The 27,944-nt window shown below is 62.7% G+C and overlaps 1 protein-coding gene across 1 annotated transcript in view; it reads left to right on the top strand.

Annotated features, from left to right (window-relative positions):
• Nucleotides 1–27,224, top strand: part of LOC122387599 (nascent polypeptide-associated complex subunit alpha, muscle-specific form-like) — a 56,666-nt gene extending 29,442 nt beyond the window's left edge. The window contains exons 4-19 of the mRNA XM_043377939.1: nt 964–1,074; nt 6,022–6,064; nt 6,558–6,613; nt 7,510–7,520; nt 7,712–7,849; nt 13,596–13,803; nt 14,681–14,797; nt 15,195–15,308; nt 15,625–16,775; nt 18,250–18,412; nt 19,838–19,956; nt 23,594–23,680; nt 24,269–24,379; nt 25,032–25,212; nt 25,617–25,776; nt 26,235–27,224. Of these exons, the coding sequence (XP_043233874.1) occupies nt 964–1,074; nt 6,022–6,064; nt 6,558–6,613; nt 7,510–7,520; nt 7,712–7,849; nt 13,596–13,803; nt 14,681–14,797; nt 15,195–15,308; nt 15,625–16,775; nt 18,250–18,412; nt 19,838–19,956; nt 23,594–23,680; nt 24,269–24,379; nt 25,032–25,212; nt 25,617–25,776; nt 26,235–26,365 (2,901 nt within the window). The 3' untranslated portion in view covers nt 26,366–27,224. The remainder of the gene's footprint in view (nt 1–963; nt 1,075–6,021; nt 6,065–6,557; nt 6,614–7,509; nt 7,521–7,711; nt 7,850–13,595; nt 13,804–14,680; nt 14,798–15,194; nt 15,309–15,624; nt 16,776–18,249; nt 18,413–19,837; nt 19,957–23,593; nt 23,681–24,268; nt 24,380–25,031; nt 25,213–25,616; nt 25,777–26,234) is intronic.
• Nucleotides 27,225–27,944: the final 720 nt, after the last annotated feature.

Genomic DNA, 27,944 nt, shown 5'->3' on the forward strand with positions numbered 1-27,944 from the left:
GTCTCATCCTCTATTTGTCAGCCTCCCTTTTGTCTGTACCTTTCTCTCCCCTCAGCTCGGCGGATCCGCCTTCCTCCCCCTCTCGCTCCGGTCGCCGCTGCTCTCGCGGCCCGTGCGGTGTGGACCGGACCGTTCTCAGGCTGTCGTCAGCGTCCGACGGCCACCTGCCCGGCCGCCCCCTCTCCGCCGAGCCCCTGCCGAGCCGAGCTGGGGCCGGTGGTCGGCGACCACCTTCCTATTCAGCCCTGCCCACCGGGCGGCCCTGAACGGGCGCTGACGCGGCCCGCCGCCCGCCCGCCGGCCGTGGGACGGAACGGATGGAGCTGTGAGACGGGACGCACAGGGACGCGGGACAGGACGATACCGGGCGAACGCTGCCTAGAGATTGCCTAGAGGGCACGATTCCTGTTGCGTACCCTGCCGCTCATTGTGCTGTTATATAAATTGTCAACGAAGTCTGTTGGCGCAAATTGACCTCAGCCGTCTTGTCTCCTAAAGCTTTCATCAAATAAACGAAATCTGTGAGATGTAAATATATTATGGTGGCTTACGCACAGGTCAGGCGACGCTCGTACCCTGCAAACCCGAAGCTACCGGGCTGCGGGCGAGCTCCGGCACGCCTTTTGATGTTGTTTAAAACGACTGCCGGGTGTGACAGCTCATCAGCTCCAGAAGACCAAATGCTTCCCGTTTCCATTGCATCATCTGAGCTCAGGCTGTGTGCTGTGTGGGCGCTTGTCTCGAAGTTGATCGCTGTCTATGTTTATCATGCCGGCTATGACAAAGCTCTTGTGGTGCTCTTGTATCGACATGTGGTGTAATCTGTTCATGCATTCAACATGCGTGTTTTGTCAGCTTTCTGTGTACTTGTGTCAGCATCTCTGTCTGGGACTGTGTCGCGTCGGTGTAAGCGTCCCTTCTCCCGTCTGACTGTCTGACCCCACCCCCTTTTTCTGTCCACAGCGGGACCGGCCGGAGCTCACCACGATCCTGCAGGAGATGGTGGGCCCGTTCCCGGCGCTGGTCACCCCGCTCAAGGTCAACCCGCCGCCCTTCCAGTTTCCCGCCTCCAGGGTTAGTACTCGGCCGCTTAGCGTCATCGAGCGGCAGGGCAAGGGCAGAGGGAGTCTCCGAATCACTCGCTTGGCCGCATAGGAAGAGCCGGGGCACGGCTCTGCCAGTCACTGGGCTACATAGGAAGAGTCGGGGCACGGCTCTGTCAGTCACTGGGCTACAGGGGAGCGTTAGGGGCTAGGGCACGGCTTTGCCAGTCACTGGGCTATATGGGTGGGTCAGGTCACGGCTGTGTCAGTCACTGGGCTGCATGGTAGCGTTAGAATGCGGGCGGCAGGAAGTCACTGGGTCAGTCACCGATTCTTTCGACCGTGTTGCCACGCAAGTGGACGGATATAGGTTGGTGGCTCGTTTTACCCTGGACTCCCGGGGGCGGTGGTGTTGCCGCGGCCCGTCCCCATGGTGTCCCGGTAGGCGGGTGGCTGGTGGTTTATCCGGCTGTACTGTGCGCTCTCCCTGCACCCGCCGCGGCCCGCCTCTAGCGGCGCACCGTTCACCGAGCGGTGCAGTCGGCGCGGCGCCGCGCCAGTGGCTGTGTTGCGCCACCCTGACCCCGTCACCCGCCCCGCCTCACGGGCCGGGGGGGGGGGGGCGGTGAGGCGCCGCGGCCGAGAGACAGGCCGAGCACGGCGCTACGCCCGCCGTAGTCGGAGCACGCCCCCGGCGCGGCCGGCTCGTTAGCCGGCCGCCCGGCGCCCTCGGCAAATAACGTCATTTCACACGCGGCCGCCGCTTAATGAGGTGCCGCGCCGTGCGGGCGAACGCCGGGTGGCCCGAGCTTTACCGGTGGGCGAGCGGAGTCTGTTCCCGCCGTGAGCCGGGGGAACTGCAGGTCTGTGTCCGCCGTGAGCCGGGGAACTGCAGGTCTGTGTCCGCCGTGAGCCGGGGGAACTGCAGGTCTGTGTCCGCCGTGAGCCGGGGGAACTGCAGGTCTGTGTCCGCCGTGAGCCGGGGAAGCTGCAGGTCTGTGTCCGCCGTGAGCCGGGGGAACTGCAGTTCCATCCCCGCCGTGAGCCGGGGGAGTTGCAGATTGTTCCCGCCGTGAGCCGGGGGAACTGCCGTTAGAGGCAGTGCTGTGAGGACCCGCAGCTGGTGAGGGGACCGGTGTCAGACTGGTATCTCTCCTATGCCAGTGGCTGATCACCTGATTTGGGTGTGTTGAAGTGGTGGTTCGCATATCCTTCATCTCTCAGCACCCGGTTATCTCATTACGACCAGTCCATTTGAAGGCCATTTGCAGGCGCTCGAGCCCGGTACTCATGTTTCCGGCATGGAGATAACGCTGGAGCTTACTCGTGGAGGTGAGCCGCTTTGTCCAGCCAGCCGCTGAGCGGCGCGGCGCCATTTTACGTCTGGCCGCTATCGTTTGGTATTGCGAGCACACCTGGGCCGGCGGAGATTGGAGTGATATGTGGCCATACGGTGGCCAGCGGCCGCCCGGAACTGCGGCGCTGCCGACCGGTGACCGTCCCCAATCAATTCGGTATCAACTCTGGTAGCTGAATGGAGTCACGATCCTTATTGACGTCATTGGTATATTTGGAGGCTGAAACAGTCCCTGAAGGCCGGTGCAATGTGTCAGACTTTGTTGGATCCAGGATCCTATGATGACGTTTTGGAACATTTCTGTCATTATTGCACCCAATTAGGGATGCTTCATTTCTGAAAGAAATATCAAGTAGGCGTTGAAACTTAACCACAAGAAGTGTTTGCCGACCGTTCACGTTCACTCCGTCACTACCTCAGGTGACCGGCTCGACGGCAGCAAGTGATAGCTGATCAGTGATCAGTCACCGATTACATTCATCAGCGATGGTCGTTTGATGATCCTGTCTCAAGGCAGACGCACCTAAGTCGCTGCTTGGGTACCTGGCCCTCACGGTGGTCTCTGTGACGGCGCCGTGATCGACACAAACCTTCACCGGGCGCGGCAGTCGGCCGAGCGGCGGCCTGTGTTCGCAGCTTTCCCTGAAGCCGACCGGCTCGGAGGCTCGGAGTGGCGCCGCCACTGCCATCTGTGAGCGGCGGCGCCAACTGGCTGCGGCGGCCACCCGGCGCGGCGGGGGCCGGTGTCGGTACTCGGCCGGTGGCCGCCGGTAACCTATTGATCCCGGCACGAGTCGGGGTATTTGTGGACCGGCTCTGATTGCGTCTGAAGACGGCCAGCGGTGAGCGCGCCACGCCGCACACCGCTGTGGGCCGGTGACGGACCTCGGCTCTGATCTCTGACAAGGTGTGGGGCCGCTCCAGGGGCCGGTGACAGGACCTCTGGGCTCTGACAGAGACACGGCGCCGCACCGCGGGCCGGGGACAGACCTCTGAGCTGTGACAGAGACGCTACGCGGTACGGCCGGCCGGTGACAGACCTCTGGGCTCTGACAGCCGTCAGTGACAGCTAACAATGGTCAGCCGCCACTGCGGTGGCCGGTGACGGGCCCACGGGGTTCCGCTCGGGGTACCGGCCAGTGCCGCCCTCCCTCCCACTCCCTCCCGGATATACGGACCGCCCCCCCCCAGCCCCCCCCCCCCAGCCTGTCCGATGGGCTCACACCGAACTGGACGTGTCACGACGGCCGTGCGGTATTGTGGGGCCGCATTCCGTGCTCTGATGGAACGACTCTCGGGGAATTTATCTGGTGGTGATGGGAAGGGCTGGCGTCTGTTGGCTGGATTATTTGTAGCGCCGATGGCATTGATGATAAACATTGAACATTGAGATGGCACGTGGTGTATTTAGTAAACGATCGTCAGCTCGCCCTGGGGCCCGTTGCAGAACCACAGTGTAAGAGTCAACGGTAGCCATGGAGAATTGATTTCACGTCCTTCTGTTGTCACAATTTATAATTTAGAGACATCTTGGAACGGTGCGGCTGTCATGCGTGACGCCTCCTTTGGTGTGGTGCTATTTGTGTTTCACTCGAGCCTTTCGGGAACGTCCCGTTATGGAATGGGGCTGCTTTGCTGGGCGTTTTGAGACGGTACTTGGCGTCGGACAACAAACAGACAGACACATGGATAGACAGACAGACGCAGACAGACATGGATAGACAGACGGACAACTGCCGTGACCGCTGACGGTACGGCGCGGTGACCGGGTGGAGGCCTGTAACTGGGTCAGAACAGCGCGCGCGGCGCGGCCGAGCTGTCGCCGGCGCGGCCACTCGGACTGGGTCAGGGCTAGCCGCCGCCGCCGCCGCCGCCGCCGCCGCCGCCGTCACTGCGGCTCGGCCGGCACCCGCGGCTCCGCCGCCCGTCACCCGTCAGCGAGCCGAACCCGCTGGTTTCACGGGACGGCCGCCCGGAATGTGGACGGAATGGCTCCGAGCGCCGCTGACGCAAACCCGTCCAGAGCTGCTGGGAACAGGTGATGACACGGGTGCGCGCAGTGAATGAAGAATGTCGGATCGTGTGCGGCCGGGGCGCACAGTGGACCGGTTAGCGTCCTTCTGTCGCCTGGGTGGGAACGCAGGCAGTATAGCAGACGCCACCCTGGCTGCTCACCTGAGGCACACGGTTTCGGCAACGGAAACCTCTGGGTTTCGCTGCTTCCTGCCTCTGCGATCTGTTGGGGCTAGATCTGTGGAGTCTCCGCGGGTGGGAAGGGCTAGGGGCGTGGAATCTCCGCGGGCGGGTCGGGCTAGGGGCGTGGAATCTCCGCGGGCGGGAAGGGCTAGGGGCGTGGAATCTCCGCGGGCGGGAAGGGCTAGGGGCGTGGAATCTCCGCGGGCGGGAAGGGCTAGGGGCGTGGAATCTCCGCGGGCGGGAAGGGTTAGGGGCGTGGAATCTCCGCGGGCGGGAAGGGTTAGGGGTGTGGAATGTTCGCGGACGGCCAATGTAAGCGGCATTCCGGGCGGCCGACCATGCCCGCCAGCAGCTCTCCGGACTCCGGAGCGGTGCGTCACCTTTTGGGGGTGTGGCGGGTCGTCAGCCGCCGGCCGCTGACCGCTGACCGCCGGCCGCTGACCGCTGACCGCTGACCGCTGACCGCCGGCCGCTGACTGCTGACTGTGGGCCGGGTCCGCGGTGGCCTGTTTCCACTGAGACGGACAGAAGAGGGGACAGGTCGCCCCAGTGCTGATCAGGGTCCGGCCGCCGAACCGGGCCGGTCAGCGGCAGGTAGCCGCTCCATGCCGAAGCAGCCTGTGCTCATGGTGAAATATGTGTGTCGATGAGGCAATATTGTAACGATAGATTAATGATGGATAGATACATCGTTGTGAGGCCGGCCCCACCAGCGGTGACCGGTCGCTGCCCTCCCACCGTGTCCGTCCGACGGGTATGGTGACGGCGTGCACGGCTCGCGCGGCAGGTGAAAGTGGTGAACAGGTTTGTGTTTGCCGACCGCCGGACACTGGTCACTGGTCAGTGGACGGCGCCGCGCCGGGTCAGCTGGTGGCCAGCGGGGAGGGGGGGGGACAGAGACGGGGACGCGGAGAGGGGCACTACGGGGCGAGCAGGAGGGACGGGGCACCGCGGCCATAGGGCAACGGTGGATCGGCGGGCAGACATGTGGCGCTGTTGGTACCGACAAAGTGCCTCCGGCCCGCCGGTCAGTCGGTCGGCTGTGGCCGCGGCGGGATTTGGTGTCCCCGGCGGCGCTGTGCCGGACAGGCCGACGGGCTGACCTGGCTAACCGTCGGAATGCCTGCCACTCTCGCCTCCTGGATAGATTCCCGTGACTCAAGGCATTGCGTTGATGAAAGTAAACAGCGCCGCCACCTTTTCGCCTCCATTTATTCCATTGAGCGTCGATTTGTGTTTTGTGCCGCGCTGTGTTCGCCGTACGAGTACCGCACTTTGCCGAGTTGTAACGTGTACCTTTGTGATGTTCAAGGTCCCTCTTTAAACACCTGACCGCCTCATCTCCGTCTGACTGTCTGTTACCTGTGACTGTCCCTCTGTCTCGCTGGCCCTCCCCGTCTGACCGCCCCCTCCCGGGTGTTTCAGGACGCGCCCGTCACGCCGCTGCAGCGCACGCCGGAGCAGCACGGTGAGCTCCGCCGCTGTATGTGCGGTAGTTGTGAGCGCGTCTCGCTGTCGTGTTCAGGTACACAGTCGGTGCATTGAGGCCGGTACCGACCGGGGACGGGATCGATCCGCGGAATGGGGCCGCCGCATACCGCTTTGGCTCGCACCTGGGCCCGCGCTGCAGTCGTTACCTTCCCGGGTCAGCCCCATCAGAAGGGCGGCGGGGGGGGGGGGGGGACGGGATGTCTCACTGCTCCCATATACTAGTGCGGACAAATCACACTCCTCCGCCCCGCACCCACAGCCCTGTGTGATGTCCTTGGGTATGTTCGTGTGTATGTGTGTGCGTGACCTGTGTGAGTCGCTGTGCACAGCTGAGTGTGCAACCAGCCGCTGGCTTGGAGCTCGGTGGTGCGCTGAAGCTGGGCAACCATTGATTGGAGCGTCGGGCGGCGGAGCGGAGCCCGGCCGGTCACTCGGCGCGCTGACCGGGCCCTGTGTGACGCTCGTTACAGGTCGGGAGCCGGCCGCGCCGCGGGACGACACGGAGAGGCGGCGCGGCCGACCGGCGGCGCCGCCCGCTCCGACGGCGCCCGGCCGGCCGGCCGCCGCGCCCGCGCCCGCCTCTGCCGCCATACCGTGAGTAGCGCTGCTACATCGTGAGTACGCGTCTGAGTGTTTGATCGGTGGATTGTTTCTTACCTTTTATCGCCTTCAGGTGTGCTTTCTCTGACGCAACGGGCCGTGTTGTACGCGAATTTGTCCATACCGTTCAAATGACCAGCCCCGTCTGCGCTGGTTTGCGTTCAGTGAGTGCAGCACACTGTGTTACGGTAGCCCGTGTTATGGTGCACGCCGCACTGGGACCGTGCAGCCGCCGGCGGGGGAGCCCCCCTCCCCCAGCTGCACCCTCGGCCTGTCTTATTACCGACACGAACCACGGTCACGGGATCAGCAGTCAGGGGTCGCCGGCGCCCGTCGCGGCGTGTCATTATCGCCTGTGCACGGAGGACGGCAGTGTGTGAGATGGCGCATTAGCACCTCGCCGCAGCGGTTTAAATCAGGCCACCAGGAAAGGCGTGATCGTGACATATGCTGATAATTTCCAGCGCGATAGAGATTGCTGCAATGATGTGAGAGATCGAACACAACACTGGTACTGTCGTTATGGAAGCGCACTCAGTGTAAGAAATGAAACCGATGCCCGTGCTTGGCACATGCTCATTTGGAACTCATTGTCCGTAAAGTTTCAATAGAGGCCTGCTGATTTTCCTGGTCGTGTAACTGCTGAACCAGACGGACGGGCGAGGACAGTACGGTCGGCTCCTGGGCCAGGGTCGCGCGTGTCGCCGCTCCAGCTCAGCTGTGGCGGCGCCGCGCTCCCTCGGCGCACTGGTCCAGCCCTCGGCCGCGGCCGGAGGACCGGAGTACTATGGTGACTCTGGCTCTACCGTGACTCTGTTTCAGCTCTGTCGGAGGTTCTGACTACTGTGACTGTGTTTCAGCTGTCGTTCGGAGGACTCTGACTCTGACTGTGGTGTGACTCTGTTTCAGCTCTCTGTCGGAGGACCTGACTCTGTCGGAGGACTCTGACGATGACTGTGGTGTGACTCTGTTTCAGGTCTCTGTCGGAGGACCTGACCCTGACTGTGGTGTGACTCTGTTTCAGGTCTCTGTCGGAGGACCTGACTCTGTCGGAGGACTCTGACGATGACTCGGCGGCGCACAAACACCAGCATCTCCCTCAGCAGCCGGCGGTGTCGGTGTCGGCTTCCCGGGGCTCCGGCCGCCTCTCCGACCGGTCCAGGTCAGTGCGATCGGCCGCCTACCCCAGGGGCATGGCTGTCTGTGTGCCAACAGGGGTAACGGAAAGTCAGTGAGGACCAGTCTTTCTACCCAGGGGGCACGGCTGTCTGTGTGTCAGTAGGGGTAACGGTCCAGGTCAGTGCGACCGGCCCGTCTACCCCAGGGGCATGGCTGTGTCAGCAGGGGTAGCGGTCCAGGTCAGTGCGATCGGCCCGTCCTCCTACCCCAGGGGCATGGCTGTGCCAACAGGGGTAACGGTCCAGGTCAGTGAGGACCTGCCCGCCGGTGCCAGGGCACAGCTGGGGTACCGGAGGCTCATCATGGGTGGGGTGCGGGAGCTGTGTCCCAGCAGAGATCACAGACAAATCACTGACTGACGAGATGCACGAGCACGAACAGGTCGACGGGCCAGCGGAGGGCGTGGACCACAGTGTGCAGTCAGGTCTGAACCAGAGGTCAGTGGTGACCTCTGGTTCCTCTGGAGGTCGCTGTCGGTAGGTCAGGGTCAGGCTCGGCCCGCTATGTCGGTAGGTCAATCTCGGCCCGCCGTCGGTAGGTCAGGGTCAGTCTCGGTCCGCCGTCGGTACCGCAGCTGGTCAGTGTCGGTGCCGGGAGGTCGGTCTGTCCGCTGCCGACTCCGGCGCGGTGCGGAGAGCGGCCGAGCTGTCCCCGCTCGCCGGGCGAGCTGTGGCCGAGCCGTCCCCGCTCGCCGGTCGAGCTGTCCCCGCTCTCCGGCCGAGCCGTCCCCGCTCTCCGGCCGGCCGGCACTCCTTTCACCCAGCCTTGGCGGCGGATTTCGCCGCAGAGCGGACCGCGCCGCGTTCCGGTTCCTCCGGTTTTCGTCGGCATTTGATGGCTCTGCCGCGGCTGGCCTCCCTGTAGAGGAGCTCCCATTAGTTCCATGTTTCCGCTGGTCCAGGGACGGCGGCCGGGCTGGCACCGGTGGCGCCGGTGTGTGTCAGAGCGGCGGGGAGCCCGGAGCGGGGTGTCCCCAGTAGGCAGTCCCCAGCTCGCAGTCCCCCAGTACTGAACCAGACCTCTGGGGGCCGGTCAGGGGTGGGGTGGGAGGGGGGGGGGGGAGCCGACTGTGGTCTCGTCACACGACATCGTGCCATCGGCACACCGTCATGTCAATGCATGGTCACATGGTGTTACCACACCATCAGATGGTCACATCCATGTTCCATATTGTAACATGTCACCTATTCACCCCTCCGTCACAGGTCTCACCTCCACAGTCAGAGGCCACACCCCACAGTCACCGCCACACCCTCCACAGTCACAGGTCACACCTCGCTGTCACAGGTCACACACCCACAGTCACGCACCGATCACTCGATCGGCCTGCTCTCCCCACGTGTCGGGCTGTTGGGTAGCTGCCAGCCCCTCCCACCCCGCTCCCACTCCCACGCTCACTCTCCCCGGCGGCTCGGCTGTGCCACGTGACCCACTCCCGCCGGCCATGGCGCCGTCACGTGACTGGGCTGTGGCTCCGGCGGCCGGGTCACTTGATGTGGCGGCGGTGTCGTGAGTCGGTTTGAACAGGTTTGGCGTGGCCCGCGGGCCGGCTGCGGTGTCTGCTGGGGAGGGGACGGGGGTGTCGTCACCTAGCCCTTTCCTCACCGACGCCCACATGGGACCGGCCGTCCTGTGACCGGACTGGAGCCCGGGATCACAGTGTGTTTGAGCCGTCTATTTCGAGCGGTGACACCAGTACGCCACACGTGATCGGGGACTCGGAGTGACGAAACCGGCTGGCTGGGAGAGCAGCGAGTGTCGGGAGCGGGAGCAGGGGAGAGCAGGACCCGGCGACTGTTTGTGTGTCGCCGCGGTCCGACCAGAGGCCGCCCGCCGTCACACTGTGACTGTGACCTGCACCAGTGTGTCGGCGGAGGTGTGCTGGGTGCGGCCGGCCGGAATGGCACGCCCTGCGGCGGCCGCTGGCGGAACAGTGGCGCGCCGGGCCGATTTCCCGAGCCGTGTCACTTTCCCCGGCGGAGCGGCTGGCCGCTCCTGGCCGCCGCTGGATGTCATAGGGCCTCTCACGGCGGCGGGTTCCGTCTGATCGATCCCGTCACCGAGTCAGCCCGCGCGGTCCCCAGCTCTGTGTCAGCAGGAGGCTACCGTCAGCTCACACACGAGGTAATCCGCGGAAGCAGTTTGTGTGTCTTGGTAGTCTGTGATGTCCGCTTTAGCGTATCGTCTGCCGGCTCGCTGCTGTGGAGACGCCTACTATGACGCCCTCAATGAAGCCGCCTGTGTAGTATGCGATGCAGAGGCCCGGCAGAGCGTCTGCGGCCCGTTCGGTGTTCGGGCCCCGCGGTCCGGACATCGGTACGTACCGCTCAGCCCGCCGCAGCCAGCGGCCCGCCGGGCTGGCAGCGCCGCCGTCCGCAGTCGATCCTCTGGGTGACAGGGATCCGTCACCCGGGTATCCCCGTCATCCTCAGGGTGACGGATATACCCGCCACACGGGCACTGCAACTGTGACAACTGTGCTACAGTGCTGCAGCTATTGTTACCCTATTTAGGTATATCCACTCAAAAGTCATGAGGCACGTCTAACAAAAGTTCATGTCAACATATCAGCGCATGATTGTCACGAACAATGTCTCCATATTTATGTTACCAATGTATGCAGCTGTAACTGCTGGCCGTCTGATCTGCCACCTGTGTTTGTGAGGGGCCGGGCTTTCCGTGTCCGCTGACGTCTGTTCGAGGCGGCGTCGGGGGCGCAGCTGCCGCCGGCCCGCAGCCGCCGGGGCCTCGTAGCCGCCGGGGCTCTCGACTCTGTCCGGTGACGGCCCGGTTAGAGCCGTGGCAGGCTCGGCGGGCCGCCAGCGGTGGCAGCAGCGAAGGTGGTCAGAAGGGGACGCGCCTCACCGACGGCGCAGCACTGTTGTAGAGCATATCACCCAGTCCCGACTGGAGCTCTTTTTGACCTAATAGTGGCCCTCAAGGCGCCGCTGTCGCCCGGTACTGTGTACTTAGGGCTGACGTGATGAGCATGCGCTGATCAGCCAGCACCTCAGTGTTAGTGGCTCAGCGGGCGGCGAGTCCGTTCACTGGTGTGTCCGAAATCGGCGTGTGTGTGCTGTGGCCCCGCTGTACCTCGCTCTGTAGGTCTGTACTGCTCAGCTGCAGACTGATCCGGGCGGCTGCCGCACGCGGCTCGCAGTGCCGCGGTAACCTTTAGCCGCTGTTTTTCGTGCTGTTTGACCGGCGCCGTATACACCGCGGCGCGGCCGACACCGGCCGACATTTTGCCAGACATTTTCAGTACGACACTGAGCGGGTCACGGGCCGGCACACGGGGCGCCGGCCGACCGGCCGCTCTCTCTCCGCGCCGCCGCCGGTCGGCCGGGGCGCCTCTCCGGGCTGAGCGTGCGGACCGGACCAGCTGGCTATGACCGGAGCGGGCGGCCGGGGCGACACGGGGACCGGAGCGAACTGACTACACGTCGCAGCCCGGCCGGGGACCACCCGCAGCCGCCGGGGTGACCGGAGCGGGCGGCCGGGGCGACACGGGGACCGGAGCGAACTGACTACACGTCGCAGCCCGGCCGGGGACCGCCGGAGCGGGCGGCCGCCGCCGGGGTGGCTGGGACGGACGGGCGGGGAGTCCACGGGGTAATGAAACCCCTGCTTGGGTGGACAACGGGCGGTTCCTGCCTCGTCCTGTCGCCGTCTCTTCCAGCGATGGATGGCGTCTTCGGTAGCGCCGGAGAGCTGAGATCTGTCGGCCGGCCGGCCGGGCCGTGGTGAGACGGTGCAGTTAGCAGTACCACTCAGAGCCGTGTGGCTGGCCTATCGATCCTGGCCGGGTGCTAGGCGCCGCCAACCGTCCGACTGGCCAGCTCAGTTGAAACGCGCGCCAGACGGGCGGCCTGATTACCGAGCTGCCGGGAGCGGGTCGGCGGGGGGAGTTACGGGGAAGGTCCGGGAGTCGGGGGAGTCACGGACCAGAGGGACGGCTGGGGAGTCGGGGGAGTCACGGACCAGAGGGTCGGCTGGGGAGTCGGGGGAGTCTGTCTGGGGGAGTCTGGGGATCAGGCAGGGTCGGCGCTGGCCGTGGGGCGGCCCCAGATGGCGGCGCGCAGGGACCAGCAATATCAAGACACTTAACGTGACAGTTCTTTGGAGCTCCCGCTCCGGATTGCTAACCATCCATATTTGTTGGAATCTGGAACTTGCAGGAAGCCGGAATGACCCTGCAACTCACAGTATTTTACGATCCTGCGGGCCTGACTCAACCTGGAAAGGGCGTTGGGGTTAACTGCCTCAATAACGTCGCTGGCTGGCTGGCATGACTGAATGATAATGTGCTACGCGAAAGGGCATGACGCCGCGCGGAGCGAGTAGCAGACGGCTGCGTGGGGCGGTGACGGGCGCTGTCCAACCCGTGCATCCGGCTGCCGCTGCCGAGGTGCCGGCCGGCGGAGGAGCCGCTCGGGCTGTAAGTGTAGGTGCCGTGAATCATTCTCCGGCTATCCTGGCGGTCCCGGCGGCAAGGCCGGCCGGCCGGGCGCGCTGCACCGTTACCGGTCCCGGTCGGGGCGGCCGGAGACGGGCCGACGGGCGGGTCGGACGGGCCGACACTGGCAGCGCGGCGGGGCGGCTCGGTGTGGGAGGTGTGGCCAAATGGGAGCTCGAGAACCAGCTGGAAGGAGGACTTCTGCACTCGACAAGGCATCCTGGAATCCCGGAAATCAAATATATTCAACCTAATTATAGGGTGTTGGCATGGCTCCCATGAATATGTTCGGATCATTAGAGTTTCCACTCGCTGCATTAATCCCCTCTCAGCGTGCATCGACAGGAAGCAACAGTCTCGGTGGCGCCTCGGAATGCAAACTTCTGCTGCTCTGTGAGGTTGGCTGATGGCTCTGCCAGCCGCTCGGATGCAGGCCGGGGAGAGCGGCTGCTGGCGCTGGTTATCTCGGCCATCTGTGAATTAATTAATTAGTTAATGACACGGGCGGCTGGCGCAGCGGACCGGTGTATCACCGGGACAGCTCCGACCGCGGCGGCTCGGCCGGATCGATGGCCCCCGCAGCGGGGTTGTGCGGCGTACGCACACGGCCCGAGACGCGGGACAGAGGCGCCTCGACGGTCTGCTCAGACGCCGTGGTGAGCGCGACAGCGACTAATGTAGTCGCTATATTGTACTTCAAGAAGAGCACTGTCCGTTTGGTCCGGGTAGAGCCGCAGCAAGTTCTGTGCCTGGTATGACACAGGGGGCACCTGTAAGTGGTTCCGTCAGACCGGCGTCGCTGCGCGGTGGTGGGTTCGCTCCTCTCCAGCAGAGTCCAGCACCACACACACCTCCTGCACACGCTTGGCATTATCAAACCCAGAATGAACACGGTTCCTCTGAACTTAGACACGATTGCACGCCTGATGGTCTAAATTCGAGCCCATCGCCATTCCCATGGGCTGAACTTAACGTCAGAGCTGGTGTTTTGACCTCTGCCGTGACCCTTGGTGAACCGTGTGCCCCGTCTTTCTGCGAGTTCCGGTGACCTTTTCGTGACCGAGCCGTCGTCCATTACTGCTGAGCGCCACTGCCGCCGCCTGCTGCTGGCGGCCCCTGTGGACCGCTGTGAATTCACGGGTACCGGCGTGTGGTGGTCGGCTGGGGACAGGTGGGGACTGGTGTGGGGACCGGAGTTCGTCCCGCCGTGTGTTCTGACGTGTGTCCCGCCCGCCGGCCCGCCGTCTGACCGTTCCTCCGTCTCTGCCCGCAGGCCGTCTCCGTCCGGATCCGCCGACCGGCCGGCAGCGCCCTCGGCCAAGTCGGCCGCCGCGCCGGCCGCCGCCCCGGCCGTGCGCGTGGCCTCCAGCTGCTCGTCGAGCGAGTCCGGCTCAGAGTCCGAGTCGGATGACTCTGCCGACGAGCTGCGCCCGGTGCCGGCGGCGGCCGAGCCGGCGCCCGGCTCCCCGGCCGAACAGAAGGTGAGCCGCCGACCGCGGGCGCCGCCGGTCCGACAGAGCTGGCGGGGGGCGCCGGTCGGGCCTTCAGAGCCTGTGTCGGCGTCGCGGTGACCAGGTCCTGCACATCCGCCCCCCCCCCCCCCCCCACCAGCTCTTACTGTCGCCGTGCCGTCCCCTCATGTAGCAAATCGCTGCATCCTCCAGCGCTCTCCACTGTTATGTTCCTTCATGCATCCCTATGTTGCCGGTACAGTATAGTCATTTTCCTGACCCAGGGTTTCCCTTTCTTTCACCCTCCCACGTGTCTCCCCCTTCTCACCTTCTTCTGTGACTTGTGTCACCCTCTGTACCGCCTCACACCATAGGACCGGGGGCTGTACCGCCCTCTGTATCCATTCCACCCTGTGTCACAGTCCACCACAGCAGTCACCACCCCGTCGGACCGGGGGTCGTCTGAGAGACGAGAACTGTCCATTAGGGCCGCGCAGGGGGCTGCCGGCCACACGGCGGGGCGGGTCTCTCTCTCTCTCTCTCTCTCTCTCTCTCTCTCTCTCTCTCTCTCTCTCTCTCTCTCTCTCTCTCTCTCTCTCTCTTTCTCTCTCTCTCTCTCTCTCTCTCTCTCTCTATCTCTCTCTCTCTCTCTCTCTCTTTCTCTTTCTGTGGTTTGTCTCCCTCTCCCACTCACTTACCCCTTTGGGACCCTGTACTCACGTACAGGGTTATACAGGGCTATTTATCTGGCTAAAAAGGCTTAACTTTGTCCCACCTCGCTCAGTGGTCAACAGTTGGAGAGGGAAGCTATGTCTTTCTGTCCGATGACACGTGATGCGTGTTTGATGACGCCGTGTCCGTCCGATGACGTCCGTGTCCGTCCGATGACGTCCGTGTCCGGTTGCAGGAGGGCGGCGACAGCCCCACCAAGCTGGGCGTCCAGTGGAGCCTCAGCTCCATCATGGGCAAGGACTCGGCCAGCACGCCCGTCTCGTCCATATTCGACGGCACGCCCGTCAGAAAGGTGCGCCAGCGCCGCCGCCGCTGCCGCCGCGCCGCCCCGGCGGCCGCCGCGCCAAACATACTCGGCCGCAGTCGGGAAAACCGCTCTGACGTCATGAAGAGCCGTGGACATTTCAATGAACAGTGAACGCGAGATCATAATACCTGAAAAAATATCGCTTCGAAGGTGGCCTTTTTCTTCCAGTTTTGAACCCGGCCTTCACTTTCATGAAATGTTCCCTTTCACTTTTTTCAAACCAATGCTGGAATAAGCTGCTCAGTCATACAGGCCTCTCTCCGTCTGACATGTACCAGTGTACCTGATATCCGATATAAGTATCCAGTGTTCTGTTTGACCAGCTGTGCCAGTGTGTGCGTTATGCAGTGTTCTGACCTCCGTACTCTGTGTCCGCTGGCAGCTGTCGCCGCCCGAGTTTCCCGGCAGCGTGGACCCCATGGGGCCGAGCAGTGCCGAGCCGCTGGACGCCGACGGTCAGGACGACGGCATCTCCATCGAGGACCTGGTCACCCAGGTACGTACCGCGTGCAACTGCACATTTACCTCAGAGAGGGTCTGGTCACCCAGGTACGTACCGCGTGCAAATGAACATCTCTACAGAGAGCCTCGTCACCCAGGTTCATACCTCGTGCACATCTGCAGACAGGACCTGGTCACCCAGGCTAGGTCTGCGATAGTGTACAGATCGGGCAGGCTGGTCGATTTCGGGTCCGCCCTTCTCGTACGTGGTTTACGGCGGGCCACCGACAGCGACTGACCGCCCCCTTCTGTTGCCGTTACTGATGACCACCCCCGTCGCCGTGACTGACCGCCGTGTGCCGCCCGCCCAGGTGAAGTCGGGCTCGCCGCTGCTGCTCTCGGACGGCCCGGCGCCGATGGAGATGTCAGACGACTCGTCCGGCTCCGAGGACGAGCCGCGCCGGCCGGCCGAGCAGCCGGCGGCCGCCGCGGCCGGCAGCAGCGTACGCTCCACCGGCGGCGGCAGCCGGCCGCGGCCGCGACTCTCCGCCCTCAGTGAGAGCGATAGTGAAAAGGTGGAACGCTCGAAACGGCGCGCGCCGCCGGCCGAGGGCGCGCCGCGCCGGCCCGGCCGGCCACGGGTCAAGCAGAAGCCCTCACCGCGGCGGCCGCCCAGTGACAGTGACTCGGACTCAGACGCCGAGGCGCCGCCGCCGCCACCGCCGCCCACCCGGCCGCCGCGGCCGCCCGGCCGGCCGCCCAACCCGCCGCCCAGCAAGGGCAGCCTGAAGGCGGCAGCGCCGGTGGAGGCGGCGCGGCCTGGCCGGGGCCGCGGCCGGCCCAGCCCCAGCTACCCGTCGCGCGAGATGATCAGCACCACCGACTCGTCCGACTCCGAGTCTGCGCCGTCGGCGTGCCGCCGGGTGGCCGCCGCCAGCAGTGACGACGACCGGCCGGCGCCCATGGCGGCCCCGGCCCCGGCACCGGCGCCGGCGGCGGCCGCCGTGTCCGACTCGTCCGACTCGGACTCGCCGCCCAAGCTGGACGCCGGTGGCGTGAGCACCAGCGACGCTAACAAGAAGGCCACCGTCAACCGGCTCTTCTTGCACCGCGTCAAAAAGTCGACGCCGCGCGGCCGGCCGGCCAACTCGAGCGAGCGCAGCGAGGGGCACGCGTCCCCGGCGGCGGCGCCGACGCCGCCTGCCGCGCCGCTGGCGCCGCCGCCGCCGCCGGCGCTGCTGGCCACGCCGGCCGTGCCGCTGCCGCCGCTCAGCCGGCACAACGGCGTGCCGGTGCTGCGCTGTCGGATAGAGAAGCGGCTCGTGCAGCGGACGGACGCGCGCGACGAGCCGCCGCCGCAGACGGAGCTGCGCCGCGCGGACGTCAAGGCGGAGCCGCCGGCGGCCAGTTCGGTCCGCTCGACGGCGTCGGCTGGCTCTCCGGCCACCTCCGGCCAGAAGCGGCGGCGCCGCGACTCGGACCGGCGCGCCAAGAAGGAGCGACGCGACGAGGCCGCCTCTAAGTGAGTACCGCCGGCCGGGCGCGCCGTGGGGTGCGCCGGCGGGCTGGTGGGGTGTGTCGGGGGCTGCTGGGGTGTGCCGGTGGGCGCAGTGGGATGTGTCTGGGCTGGTGGGGTGTGTCGGCGGGCTGGTGGGGTGCGCCGGCGGGCTGGTGGGGTGTGCCGGTGGGCTGGTGGGATGTGCCGGCGGGCGCAGTGGGGTGTGTTGGGGGCCTGGTGGGGTGTGTCGGTGGGCGCAGTGGGATGTATCGGTGCCACGGTGGGCTGATGGGATGTGTCGGGGCTGCTGGAGTGTGTTTGGCACGATGGGATGGGTCTGGACTAGTGAGATGTGTTTGGCGCAATGGGATGTGTCGGTGGCTGCTGGAGTGTGTTTGGCACGCTAGGATGTGTCTGGACTGGTGCGCTGGTGGTCTGTGCCGGTCGGCCAATTGCAACCGGTTTGTGTTGGCATGTCTCATGTTTCCAGCGTGTTGGGAAGTGTCTGTACGTTGGTCGCTATGATTGTCGTAGGTGAGGTGCGTCCCCGTTTTCACCGGTTTTCACAGAAAATTGGAAAAGTTATCATGTCTTTATATCTTGAGGTGTTCCCCAACAGCCCCGCACAGCTATTCTTCAGACTCGGAACTTTTAATTGGCCAAACGTTAGAACAACGCATTATTCCACGCATGTACGCGGTATATGAGTAGCAAGAAGCGATAAGCTTCAGATTGGAACTGATAATAGGTATCAGGCTGTCTGATGGAATCCGTCTTGTTAGGCAATAGGCACTCAAGCGGTCACACCCTTTTTTACTTCGTTTAAATTGCCGCAGACTCGTCTTTTTCGTTGAGGCTTCCGTTGTTGCGGTTACTGACAGTTTTACTGGTCATATCCTGTTTCACCTTGTTCGCTGCTGTAAAGTTCCTATGACTCCTCGTAAACGTCTGATATGCCCTATGGTAGCATTGAGTACCACGTAGTAACATCAAGTTTCTATTCGCCACCTCATTTAGTATGGGTTACTTAGGCGATGGATCTGGGAATCTTTCCATGATGTCCATTCAGCTGTGCTGTGCTGTGCCGCTGATTGTGCTGAGTGGTGTGTGCTGTTTCGGTTGATGTGCTGTTTCGTCTCCCGATCAATGGCCGGACTGTGTGGTCGTATTGTTTGCTGTGCCGGGTAGTGTCCTCCCCCTGAGCCCGCTGACGGCGCGGTGTTGCCGGCAGGCGGCGGCTCGGCCCCGTACCGTTCTGTGTTTTCATTATGTGTGCTGTGTTGGGTGTGCTGTGCCGGGTGATGTGCCCCTCCGCCGGGTGATGTGCCGCTCCCTCCCTCCTGTGCCCGCTGACGGTCCGGTCTCTGCCCGCAGGCGTCTGCCCGGCTCCGTGCCGTGCTGTGCCAGTACCGTGTACTGTGCTGTCCAGTGTTGTGCTCTGTGCCGTGTCGGGTTCCCTCCCGTCTGTGCCCGCTGACGGTCCGGTCTCTGCCCGCAGGCGGCGGCCCGGCTCGGTTCACTCCAACACGCCGTGCGGCGCCGGCCAGCCGGCCGACCAGCCGGCCGCCGAGGAGGACGGGCCGCTGGGGAAGCGCCGCGCCGCCGACGAGCCGCGCACGCACACACCGACCGGCGGCCCGGCCGGCCAGCACGAGCACAGGGTGAGGGGTGATAGTCGGGCTACCTACACACACACGGCGGCCCGGCCGGCCAGCACGAGCACAGGGTGAGGGGTGATAATCGGGGTACCTACACACACACGGCGGCCCGGCCGGCCAGCACGAGCACAGGGTGAGGGGTGATAATCGGGGTACCTACACACACACGGCGGCCCGGCCGGCCAGCACGAGCACAGGGTGAGGGGTGATAATCGGGGTACCTACACACACACGGCGGCCCGGCCGGCCAGCGCGAGCACAGGGTGAGGGGTGATAATCGGGGTACCTACACACACACGGCGGCCCGGCCGGCCAGCGCGAGCACAGGGTGAGGGGTGATAATCGGGGTACCTAGTACACACACACGGCGGCCCGGCCGGCCAGCGCGAGCACAGGGTGAGGGGTGATAATCGGGGTACCTACACACACACGGCGGCCCGGCCGGCCAGCGCGAGCACAGGGTGAGGGGTGATAATCGGGGTACCTACACACACACGGCGGCCCGGCCGGCCAGCGCGAGCACAGGGTGAGGGGTGATAATCGGGGTACCTACACACACACGGCGGCCCGGCCGGCCAGCACGAGCACAGGGTGAGGGGTGATAATCGGGGTACCTACACACACACGGCGGCCCGGCCGGCCAGCGCGAGCACAGGGTGAGGGGTGATAATCGGGGTACCTACCTACACACGGCGGCCCGGCCGGCCAGCACGAGCACAGGGTGAGGGGTGATAATCGGGGTACCTACACACACACGGCGGCCCGGCCGGCCAGCGCGAGCACAGGGTGAGGGGTGATAATCGGGGTACCTACCTACACACGGCGGCCCGGCCGGCCAGCACGAGCACAGGGTGAGGGGTGATAATCGGGGTACCTACACACACACGGCGGCCCGGCCGGCCAGCGCGAGCACAGGGTGAGGGGTGATAATCGGGGTACCTACACACACACGGCGGCCCGGCCGGCCAGCGCGAGCACAGGGTGAGGGGTGATAATCGGGGTACCTACCTACACACGGCGGCCCGGCCGCCGGCCAGCACGAGCACAGGGTGAGGGCCCGAGGGGGTGGTAATCGGGGCGTACAGTGAGAGGTGGCTGCAGCACACGACGGGACCGAGAGGGGACCGCCAATGTGAGACTCCAGGAGCACAGTGACGGAGCTGGAGCTTAGTGTGAGACAGATCATGAGACGCAGTGGGTACATACCAGGGATACCAGCCACCGGGGACGACACATGGCTGGGAGGCTAGTGAGACACAGAGAGAGAGAGAGAGCAGCTAGACACAGCGCGGGTGGCCGAGTCCAGGGGCTCCGTCTGAGCCTGTGTGTTTGTGCAGGCGGACTGAGTCTCCGAGGGCCGGCGTCCGGGAGCTGGCTGCGCCACATTTGCCCGTCTGACTGACCGTGTGTGTGTGTGTGTGTCGGCAGATTGAGTCGCCGCCTACCGGAGTCCGGGAGGCAGACAGCAGTACAAACCCCAGCGCCGAGCCTTACGACAGCAACGTACCGCAGGCGCTCTACACCAACCAGCCCTTCCCCATCCCGGCGTGAGTACCGGCTCCTCCCCTACAGCGGCTGAGCTCCCGCCCTTCCCCACCCCGGCGTGAGTACCGGCTCCTCCCCATAGCGGCGTAAATTACACCAACCAGCCCCTCCCCATCCCGGCGTGAGTCGTACCCGCTGTTTTGATGTGTGTGGACCGTTGCCGATTTGTCTTTAGCGCTGCCTCCTAATGGGCTGTATGTAACTGTACGGCTGTGCTACCGCCAATAACGTCCAGTGAATGCCGCCGGCCTGCAGCCCCGCTCATTTCGTCCCCAGCTGCCATGTTCATTGTCCATTATTGTCATGTTCATCCCATCATCGCATGGATCATTACATCATCACCATTCATGCACATCAAATCGCGACCAAAAAGTTAATATCAAACATTGAAATGGAACAGGCGCTACCGTCCACTGTGCGGTCGTTCTTTGCCAAGATATCGTTAATTTTATACTTGTTGGCCAACAGACGAACCTTTCAGTGGCGTGCAAGCATTCCATTCTGATTATATAATTATGTAATTAATTATGTAATAATTATTAATTAATAATAATTATTATTAATTAGTATAATTATTAATAAATAATAATTATGTAATTATGTAATAATCACTGCACTGTCAGCTTTTCATAATTTCTGCATAGGCGCTTCCGACCAGATATATGTTAAAGTTTTACTCTCAAGTGTTAAGTTTTGTTGGCTGGAGTCATGTTATTTTTTTGAGCGTCATGCTTTCAACGTTTCAATTCCAGTGTTCATCAGACTTCGAAGTATTTTTTTTGCACATTTCTTACTATTTATAAAATTGCATTTTGTATCAATTGTGATGCTTCGTGCTTCAAATGTTCAACTGTTATCAGTATCTTTCTTTAACTGTAACTGATGTATGCGTATTCATATTGTGTATTCTTCTTCTGCTATTCGATGCTTTTATAAGACATGCTACGCTAGAATAGATAATAGCCTAGCTGTTATGCCTCTGCTGAAGTCCTTCACGCTGCGCTTTCCTGCCTGACGCCTATGAGTTTGCTCTGCACTGCCTGGCTCCGCTATCGCTGGTCCGCGCGCCCGCTCTGTCCTATCTGACGGCGCCGCCCGCCCCGCGGACACTCGGTCACCGTGTGGAAAATTGGGGAGCTTCTATCGCAGACTGTCGGCGGCTCCAGTTTCTGTAGCGCACTGCCAGGGCTCCTTCTGTAGTGAATCACCAGCGGCTCCTTCTGTAGTGAATCACCAGCGGCTCCTTCTGTAGTGGATCACCAGCGGCCCCTTCTGTAGTGAATCGTCAGCGGCTCCTGTAGTGGGCTGTTGGCGACTTCATCAACACAATAGAAGCCTACCAGTTGCTTTTATACCGGAACGTGTCAGCGGTTCCTTTGGCGAAGTGACGGCGCTTTCCAGTATCCAATTGCCAGCGTCTCCTTCTATAGCTGACTGCTAGAGGCTCCTTACATATCTTACTGCCAGCGGCCCGTGGGGCCTCTTTGCATCGCAGCTCCTCTCAGCTGCTTCTCTGCTTTTCGACGCTCGGATGCCCGATAGATATTCTGCAGTCGAGACTTGATTGCCTCTGTTTTAGGTATTGCTCTCAAGTGTCTGGATAGCGAGGCTTGGATAGATAACAGCTGATTCTGGTTACTGATATGCCTCGGCACTTTATCTCGCTTTTTGCTGATGGCTTTCGAGAGCGGGTTGATATTTTTGCTAGCCACGGTACCATAGTTAAAGATATTTTACCTCTTCAATCAACAAATCCTAGTGTTGAACCACAGTGCTTCCACTTAGTCGGCTTGCCGCTTCTTCCTGGCTATCTGTCCGTTTCTCAGTATCGGTTGGGCTCGTCTATGAGCTGCCCTGCCCTGTCTGTATTCGAGGCATGCATGTGGGGGCCGCCGTGCCCCGGCTGGTCCGTGTGACGGCCGGCCCGCCGCCGCCGCGAGCGTGACCGTCTTCTGGGCTCTCTGGCAGGACGTCGTGGTTTGAGGCGCGCTCTCCGTGCGTAGACTCGTGTCTGGACGAGTACGTGGATAGGTGGGTTCCGCCGCCCCCGCGGTAGGTATATCGAGTCCGCCGGCCGCGCGCGACACGTGACTGAGGCCGCCGAGCCTCCCTGACAGACGTACCGCGCCGCTCCTGACTGCTGTCGGGCCGCCGGGCCTCCCTGACAGACGTACCGCGCGACTCCTGACTGCTGCCAGGCTGTCAGGGGCTCCCTGTCATTCTGACCGGCCGGGTACTGGGCTACTGACTGACGGACAGGGCTCTGAGAGCTTATGACTGTCGGACCGGACCGGAAGGTTGGGGGGGGGGGGGGTGCTGCTTACAGCACCCCATTCAGGAATATATTCCGGCTAGTCGACAGTTTGACTGTATAGCTGCCTGACTACCTGCGGTTCTCTGTAGGCTAGGCCATGCTGGGCCGGCTCGCGGTCCCAGTGACTAACAGACTGATGTGGTCTGTGTTCGGTGACGCCTGGTCCGACTAACCGTCAGACTTGTAGACTGGTCTGGCTGGAGACGCCTGGATTGACTGACAGACAGACTGGATTGACCGACTGGCAGACAGACTGACTGACTGGGTCGAGGCGTCCCCAGACTGATGGCGCTGCTCGGAGGTCCGTACGATAGGCAGACTGACTGGGTCGGGTACCCCCAGACTGAGGTAGCGCCGCTCCCAGGCCCGCCCGCCGCTCAGGCTGTCCATGTAACCGCTGAGCGCTCCTCGTGTGTCCGTTTGCTGCTGCATGCCCGCCGGTAACCGCTGCTGTGCCGTCGCGACTGAGCTATAGCCAAGCCCAACAGCAGTCCTCGTACGTTCAGTGTCTAGAATACATACGGAGGATGGTGATGATAGCTGAATGTCAGATGATGCTTCCCTGCCTGTCATAACGGCATTGAACTAACGCGGTCAGAAGTCATGATTAAAACTAGCAGTCAACGCGATTATCTAAAATCATTCCATTACTTTATTCATCATTCACTCTCATTAAATCATTTCATTCATTCATCATCATCTATCTCATCGTCACGATTGTCATTGTAACCTGTTCGGTGTATCCTGCAGCCTGCGTCCCCCGCCGTGTGTACATCTCACCTCCGGTGGTGTTGGCCCGATACCGTGACTGTCCCGGAGGCACCTGCGCGGACCCTCCCCAGCCCCAGTCCCGGGGGCGGGCCGGCCAGGGCCGCTGGGTGGTGACTGGTGGCCGTGACCCCGCCCTGAGGATGGACCAATCACCGGGGCTGTGACCCGCCCCTGACCATCTCTGACCCGCCTCTTATACCCTATACCCACCACTGACCGGCCCGTACCCCTCCTCTGACCCGCCTCCTATACTCGCCCCTGGCCGCCCCTGACCGCCTCTGACCGCCTCTTATACCCTATACCCACCACTGACCGGCCCGCACCCCTCCTCTGACCACCTCTGACCCGCCTCTGACCGGCCCGTACCCCGCCGCTGACCCGCCGCTGACCCGCCTCCTTTACTCGCCTCTGACCCTCCACTGACCGGCCCGCACCCCTCCTCTGACCGCCTCTGACCCGCCTCTGACCGGCCCGTACCTCTCCTCTAACCGCCTCTGACCGCCTCTGACCGCCTCTTATACTCGCCCCTGACCCGCCTCTGACGGCGTCCACAGGGGCGACCAGAACCAGTACCTGAAGCAGGCCCGCCTGCTCAAACGCGCCGCCGACACCGAGCACGACCTCACCCTGCGGGTCATCAGGTGGGTCAGAGGCGGCCGCCCAGCCGGCAGCTGGCTCTGTGAATGACAGCCAGCGCTAGGTCATGCAATCGTTTACATGGAATAAACCCTGTTTTTAGTGTTGAACGTAATAGGGTGTGTAGTACAACGGTCCCTGTTGCTTGACCTCGTTTGACGTGACATAAAGCCATGCAATGTGCATTTTGCAGTTTGAAGTCAGACTTAATATCGAGGTGTTATGTGACTTGTGAGCCGTTGGCCGATGGTCGTCTCGCCCCTCCCACGCCACCCAGGCGAAGCATGTACATACACAATACACATGTACATTGTACATGGGTGCATGTACATACACATGTACATGCACCCGTGCGGTGCTGAACTGTACACCTGTCTGACCGTGTGTCTGTCTTTCTAGCCGTCCCGCCCCGCCTACAGGTACACCCAGGCTGTACATACTGTACCCGCAGTCACAGTACTACTGTACACCTGTCTGACCGTATCTATCTGTCTAACCCCCTCTCCCCGTTCGCAGGTACACGTAGGCGGTGTTGTACTGTACAGCTGTCCGACCGTGTGTCGGTACGTCTGACCCGCTCTCCCCGCTGACAGGTACACCCAGGCGGTGTTGTACTTCCTGCTGACGGCCCTGTCGATGGAGAAGGACGCCGATGACGCCGAGAACATGCTGGTTATGCTCAACGACACGCTGAAGCTCATCAAGTGAGTGGAACGCGCCACCCTGTGGGCTGGTCGGTGGGCTGGTCGGTCGCCACCCTGTGGGCTGGTCGGTCGACTGCGGAGCCCTGGGCTCAGCTGAGCGCCGCTGTCGTTTTGTGTAGCTGACATTAGTCCGCCCCGGGAGCCGCGCCGCGGTCCGGTCTGTGCTCGGCGAGGAGCGCAGTCTGTGCCGTCCAATCCCCCATGTCCCACATACGCACCGGTCTGTGACCCGGGCTCCGGCCGTGCCGCGCGCGCTGTGGGACGCTGGGTAATGGTGTGACCCCTCCCTCGTCGGCCACCTACCGTAAGCTGGGCCGGCCGACCATTCCCTGTGAGTGTCCCAAAATTGTAATTTGGCTTGGGTGTTAGAGCGGAAATTCCTCTCGAAAAAGGAGGATACGAGTGGAAAGTTGCCAGTGAGATAAGGCCCAAAGAGTGAAAAGGGATTGATGGCATAAATTTATATACACGTAGTAAAATATAGGATGTAAAACGACCACCCATGCACATGTTTTTTTTTTTCTCTATAAAATTGGAAGTGGAAAATTGCTCTTAGAAGCAAGAGATGAGAGTGCAAAATGATTTTCATTTGGATGTCGCTTCCCACCCAAATAAACACATTGTGTGACACTGCCGGGCCTGTCTGCCTCAGGGACATGCTGCGCCTCTCGTCGGCCACCTATCGAAAGCAGGGGAAGCGGCCGAGCCACATCGACCGGAAGCTGCAAACGCTGCTGCTCCGCTGTCAGGGCCTCATCTACCTGCGCATGTTCAAACTCAAGGAGCCCGAGCACAAGAAGGCGCAGCGACAGATCTCCGACTTCAAGAACCAGGTGCGCCACTGCATGGGACTGTTTGTGTGTTTATGTAGGGGGGATGTAGATATTAAAAATGAGTTGAATTGAAACTGTTTGATGGTGGTAACTGCACAGTTCACCGTCGACCTTTTCTAAAGACAGTTGTGTTGTGCTGTGCGTCCGCTGGTGTTCCCTGTGTTCCGGGGGTCGGTGTTGGGGTGGTTGTTGTCTCCCCACGGCCCCCAGGCGTAGGCGGTCGTCTGAGGAGAGACGACGTGTATGCCGTCCGCCCCGGCCGTGTCAGCCTGTCCCCCGGTGGGCTGGACGTGCCGCCCCTCTGTCCGGTTAGATGTCTGTCCCGCCCGCGCTGTGTCGGTTAGATGTCTGACCCGTCGCGCTGTGTCTGTTGGATGTCTGACCCGCCGCGCTGTGTCGGTTAGATGCTGAACGAGTGTCTGACCGAAGACGGCCGGGCGTACCAAGTGCCGCGCGAGCTGCTCCTGCTCATGATCAAATGCAACGAGACGCAGGGCCACCTGCGGGACTGGCTCGACTACTGGGAGCAGGCCGACGAGCTGATGCAGCCCGCGCCCGACATAGGTGAGTCAGGACAGCGGGGACCGGGGAGAGGCCGGGGTCCATTGGTGGGGGTGCCGGGGCGCGGGACGGCGGGGAGTGGGGAGAGGCCGGGGTCCATTGGTGGGGGTGCCGGGGCGCGGGACAGAGGGCATAGTGAAGGACAGCGGGTGGAGGGAGGTATGTGTTTTAAAACTAGTGTCTGGGACTCTAATGAACGTTGATCTCTGAGAGACGGAGTGTCGGCACGGCTACCAGGGGATATTGACGAGAGCTCTGTGAGCCTCGGAGGGGATTGACTCGTTACTGCCTGGCCGGAGCAGGCAGGCTTGTGCTCGCAGCTGTAGGCTGTAGCCATGACGTGTTGTGGATATACATCTCCCCCGGGTGGTGTGATTGCTGACTGTGCGCGAACAGTACTGCTCTGATCGGTAGTTCCCGCCTCGGCCCTGGCTGACGGCGCCCGTTCCGTGTGCCCGCAGGGAAGTTTTTCGCCGAGATCGACCGCACGATGGGCGGCCTGCTCAACACGAGCACACTGCTCCACCTGGTCTACTACATCCGCGAGACGACGCGCCGGCTGCAGGCCATGCACACGGGCGCCGCTGTCTGAGCGCTGCCGACCTGCGCGCGCATCACAACCGTATCAGGGTACTCCGTGGCAATCCGAGCCGGGCAGCGGAGCCGCGGCGCCGGCCGAGCTTCCCTCCGCGGGCGCCGCGCCGGGCCCGTTTTGTACCGGCGCGCGGCCGGCGCCGCCCAGTGCAGGCCGGGTTTGTATTTTTGTACGGATCATCGCCATCGCCGGCCGGGCACGCAGACGCCGGCCGCAGTATCGCCGCGCGGCGGCCACCAGTCCAAACCATCGCCCATCGCCCTGTCTCTCTCTCTCAGTCGTCACTCACCGGTTGGCGGCGCGGCCGACACCGGCCGGCCGCCGCCCCTCACACGATGCCTTGACAAGGCAGCCGCCCTGCCTCCCTGTCCCCGCCGTCCCGTCCCCGGTCACGGTTCCTCTGTGGGGCAGTGCCCCGGCACACGCCGTCTCCCTCCTCTCGCTCACCCCTGTCTCTCTCTCCCCGCCCCGGGTGCCGGGCCGCCGGTCTCAGCCGGCGCCCGCCCCGCTCCAAGTGCCAGCGTTACCGGATGCGTGCCTCCCCGTGTGCCCTGCCCCGGCCGAGCGCCGGGGCCACCCCGCGCCGTCAGCCGGCCAGCCACACAGATGGAACGGTACTGACAATACACGTTCGTATATTGGGTATAAAAGAGCGGCGTGGCCCGAGGCCGACCGTACACGTATTTATTTTGTTTGTTTAAGCTTCCAGGAGGCAGCATTGCGTCCAGCGAGGGTATTTTTGTAAAGACTGTTGTACATAGGTGCGGTGCAGAGTGTTGTGATGCAAGCTACAAATGAATGATGTGTTAGATCATTTTCATCCGCAGTCCGCACCCCAATAAACGTGTATGACGTGGCTGCGGTGTGTGTGCGGGGACGTGTATGACGTGGCTGCGGGGACACTGCTCGGGGGTCGGTGGACACTGGCGCTTGGCGGAGACACTGCTCTGAGTGCTCTGAGTGCTCAGGCGTCGGCGGCCACCTGGCGGGGACAGCGCTCAGGCGTCGGCGGCCACCTGGCGGGGACACTGCTCAGCTCAGGGGACGGTGGACACCTGGCGGAGACAGCGCACAGGGGTCGGCTGGCGGAGGTGGCGGTGTTGGCGGACATTTGCGGGCACTGAGCGTCTGCCGCTCCGCGTGTGGCGAATACAGAAGCAATCAACAAAAAGTTCGTTCCGAACATTATGCATAAGGAAGTTAAATCTGAGCTTACGACATTGTCCCTTTTTAGCAGTTTGCCTTCGCCCCTCCGCAGCTTTTCAGCAGTGGCGTAACCACGTTCAACGAGCGGTGCGGACAAACTGGCATATGGGGAAGCATCCCTCAGAGGGGGGGGGGGGGCATCACCTAAAGCCCTAAGGGAAGGGGGCGCCTGTGGTGCCCTGTGCCTGCATGCGAAAGCGGGGCGCCTCTCAGGTCCGCATGCAAATGAGGGGCGCATATGTGATATGAAGGTCATAGGTCACCTCTATGCGAGGGGGCTGCTGCATGCAAGAGATTGGCATTGCATGCAAGAGGGGCGCAGATGAGGCCTGTAATGGAGCCTGTAATAAATGGCACCTCTGACATACCC

This window comes from Amphibalanus amphitrite, unplaced genomic scaffold (genome assembly GCF_019059575.1).
Source record: "Amphibalanus amphitrite isolate SeventyFive unplaced genomic scaffold, NRLGWU_Aamphi_draft 000291F_arrow, whole genome shotgun sequence".
Lineage (NCBI taxonomy): Eukaryota > Metazoa > Arthropoda > Thecostraca > Balanomorpha > Balanidae > Amphibalanus > Amphibalanus amphitrite.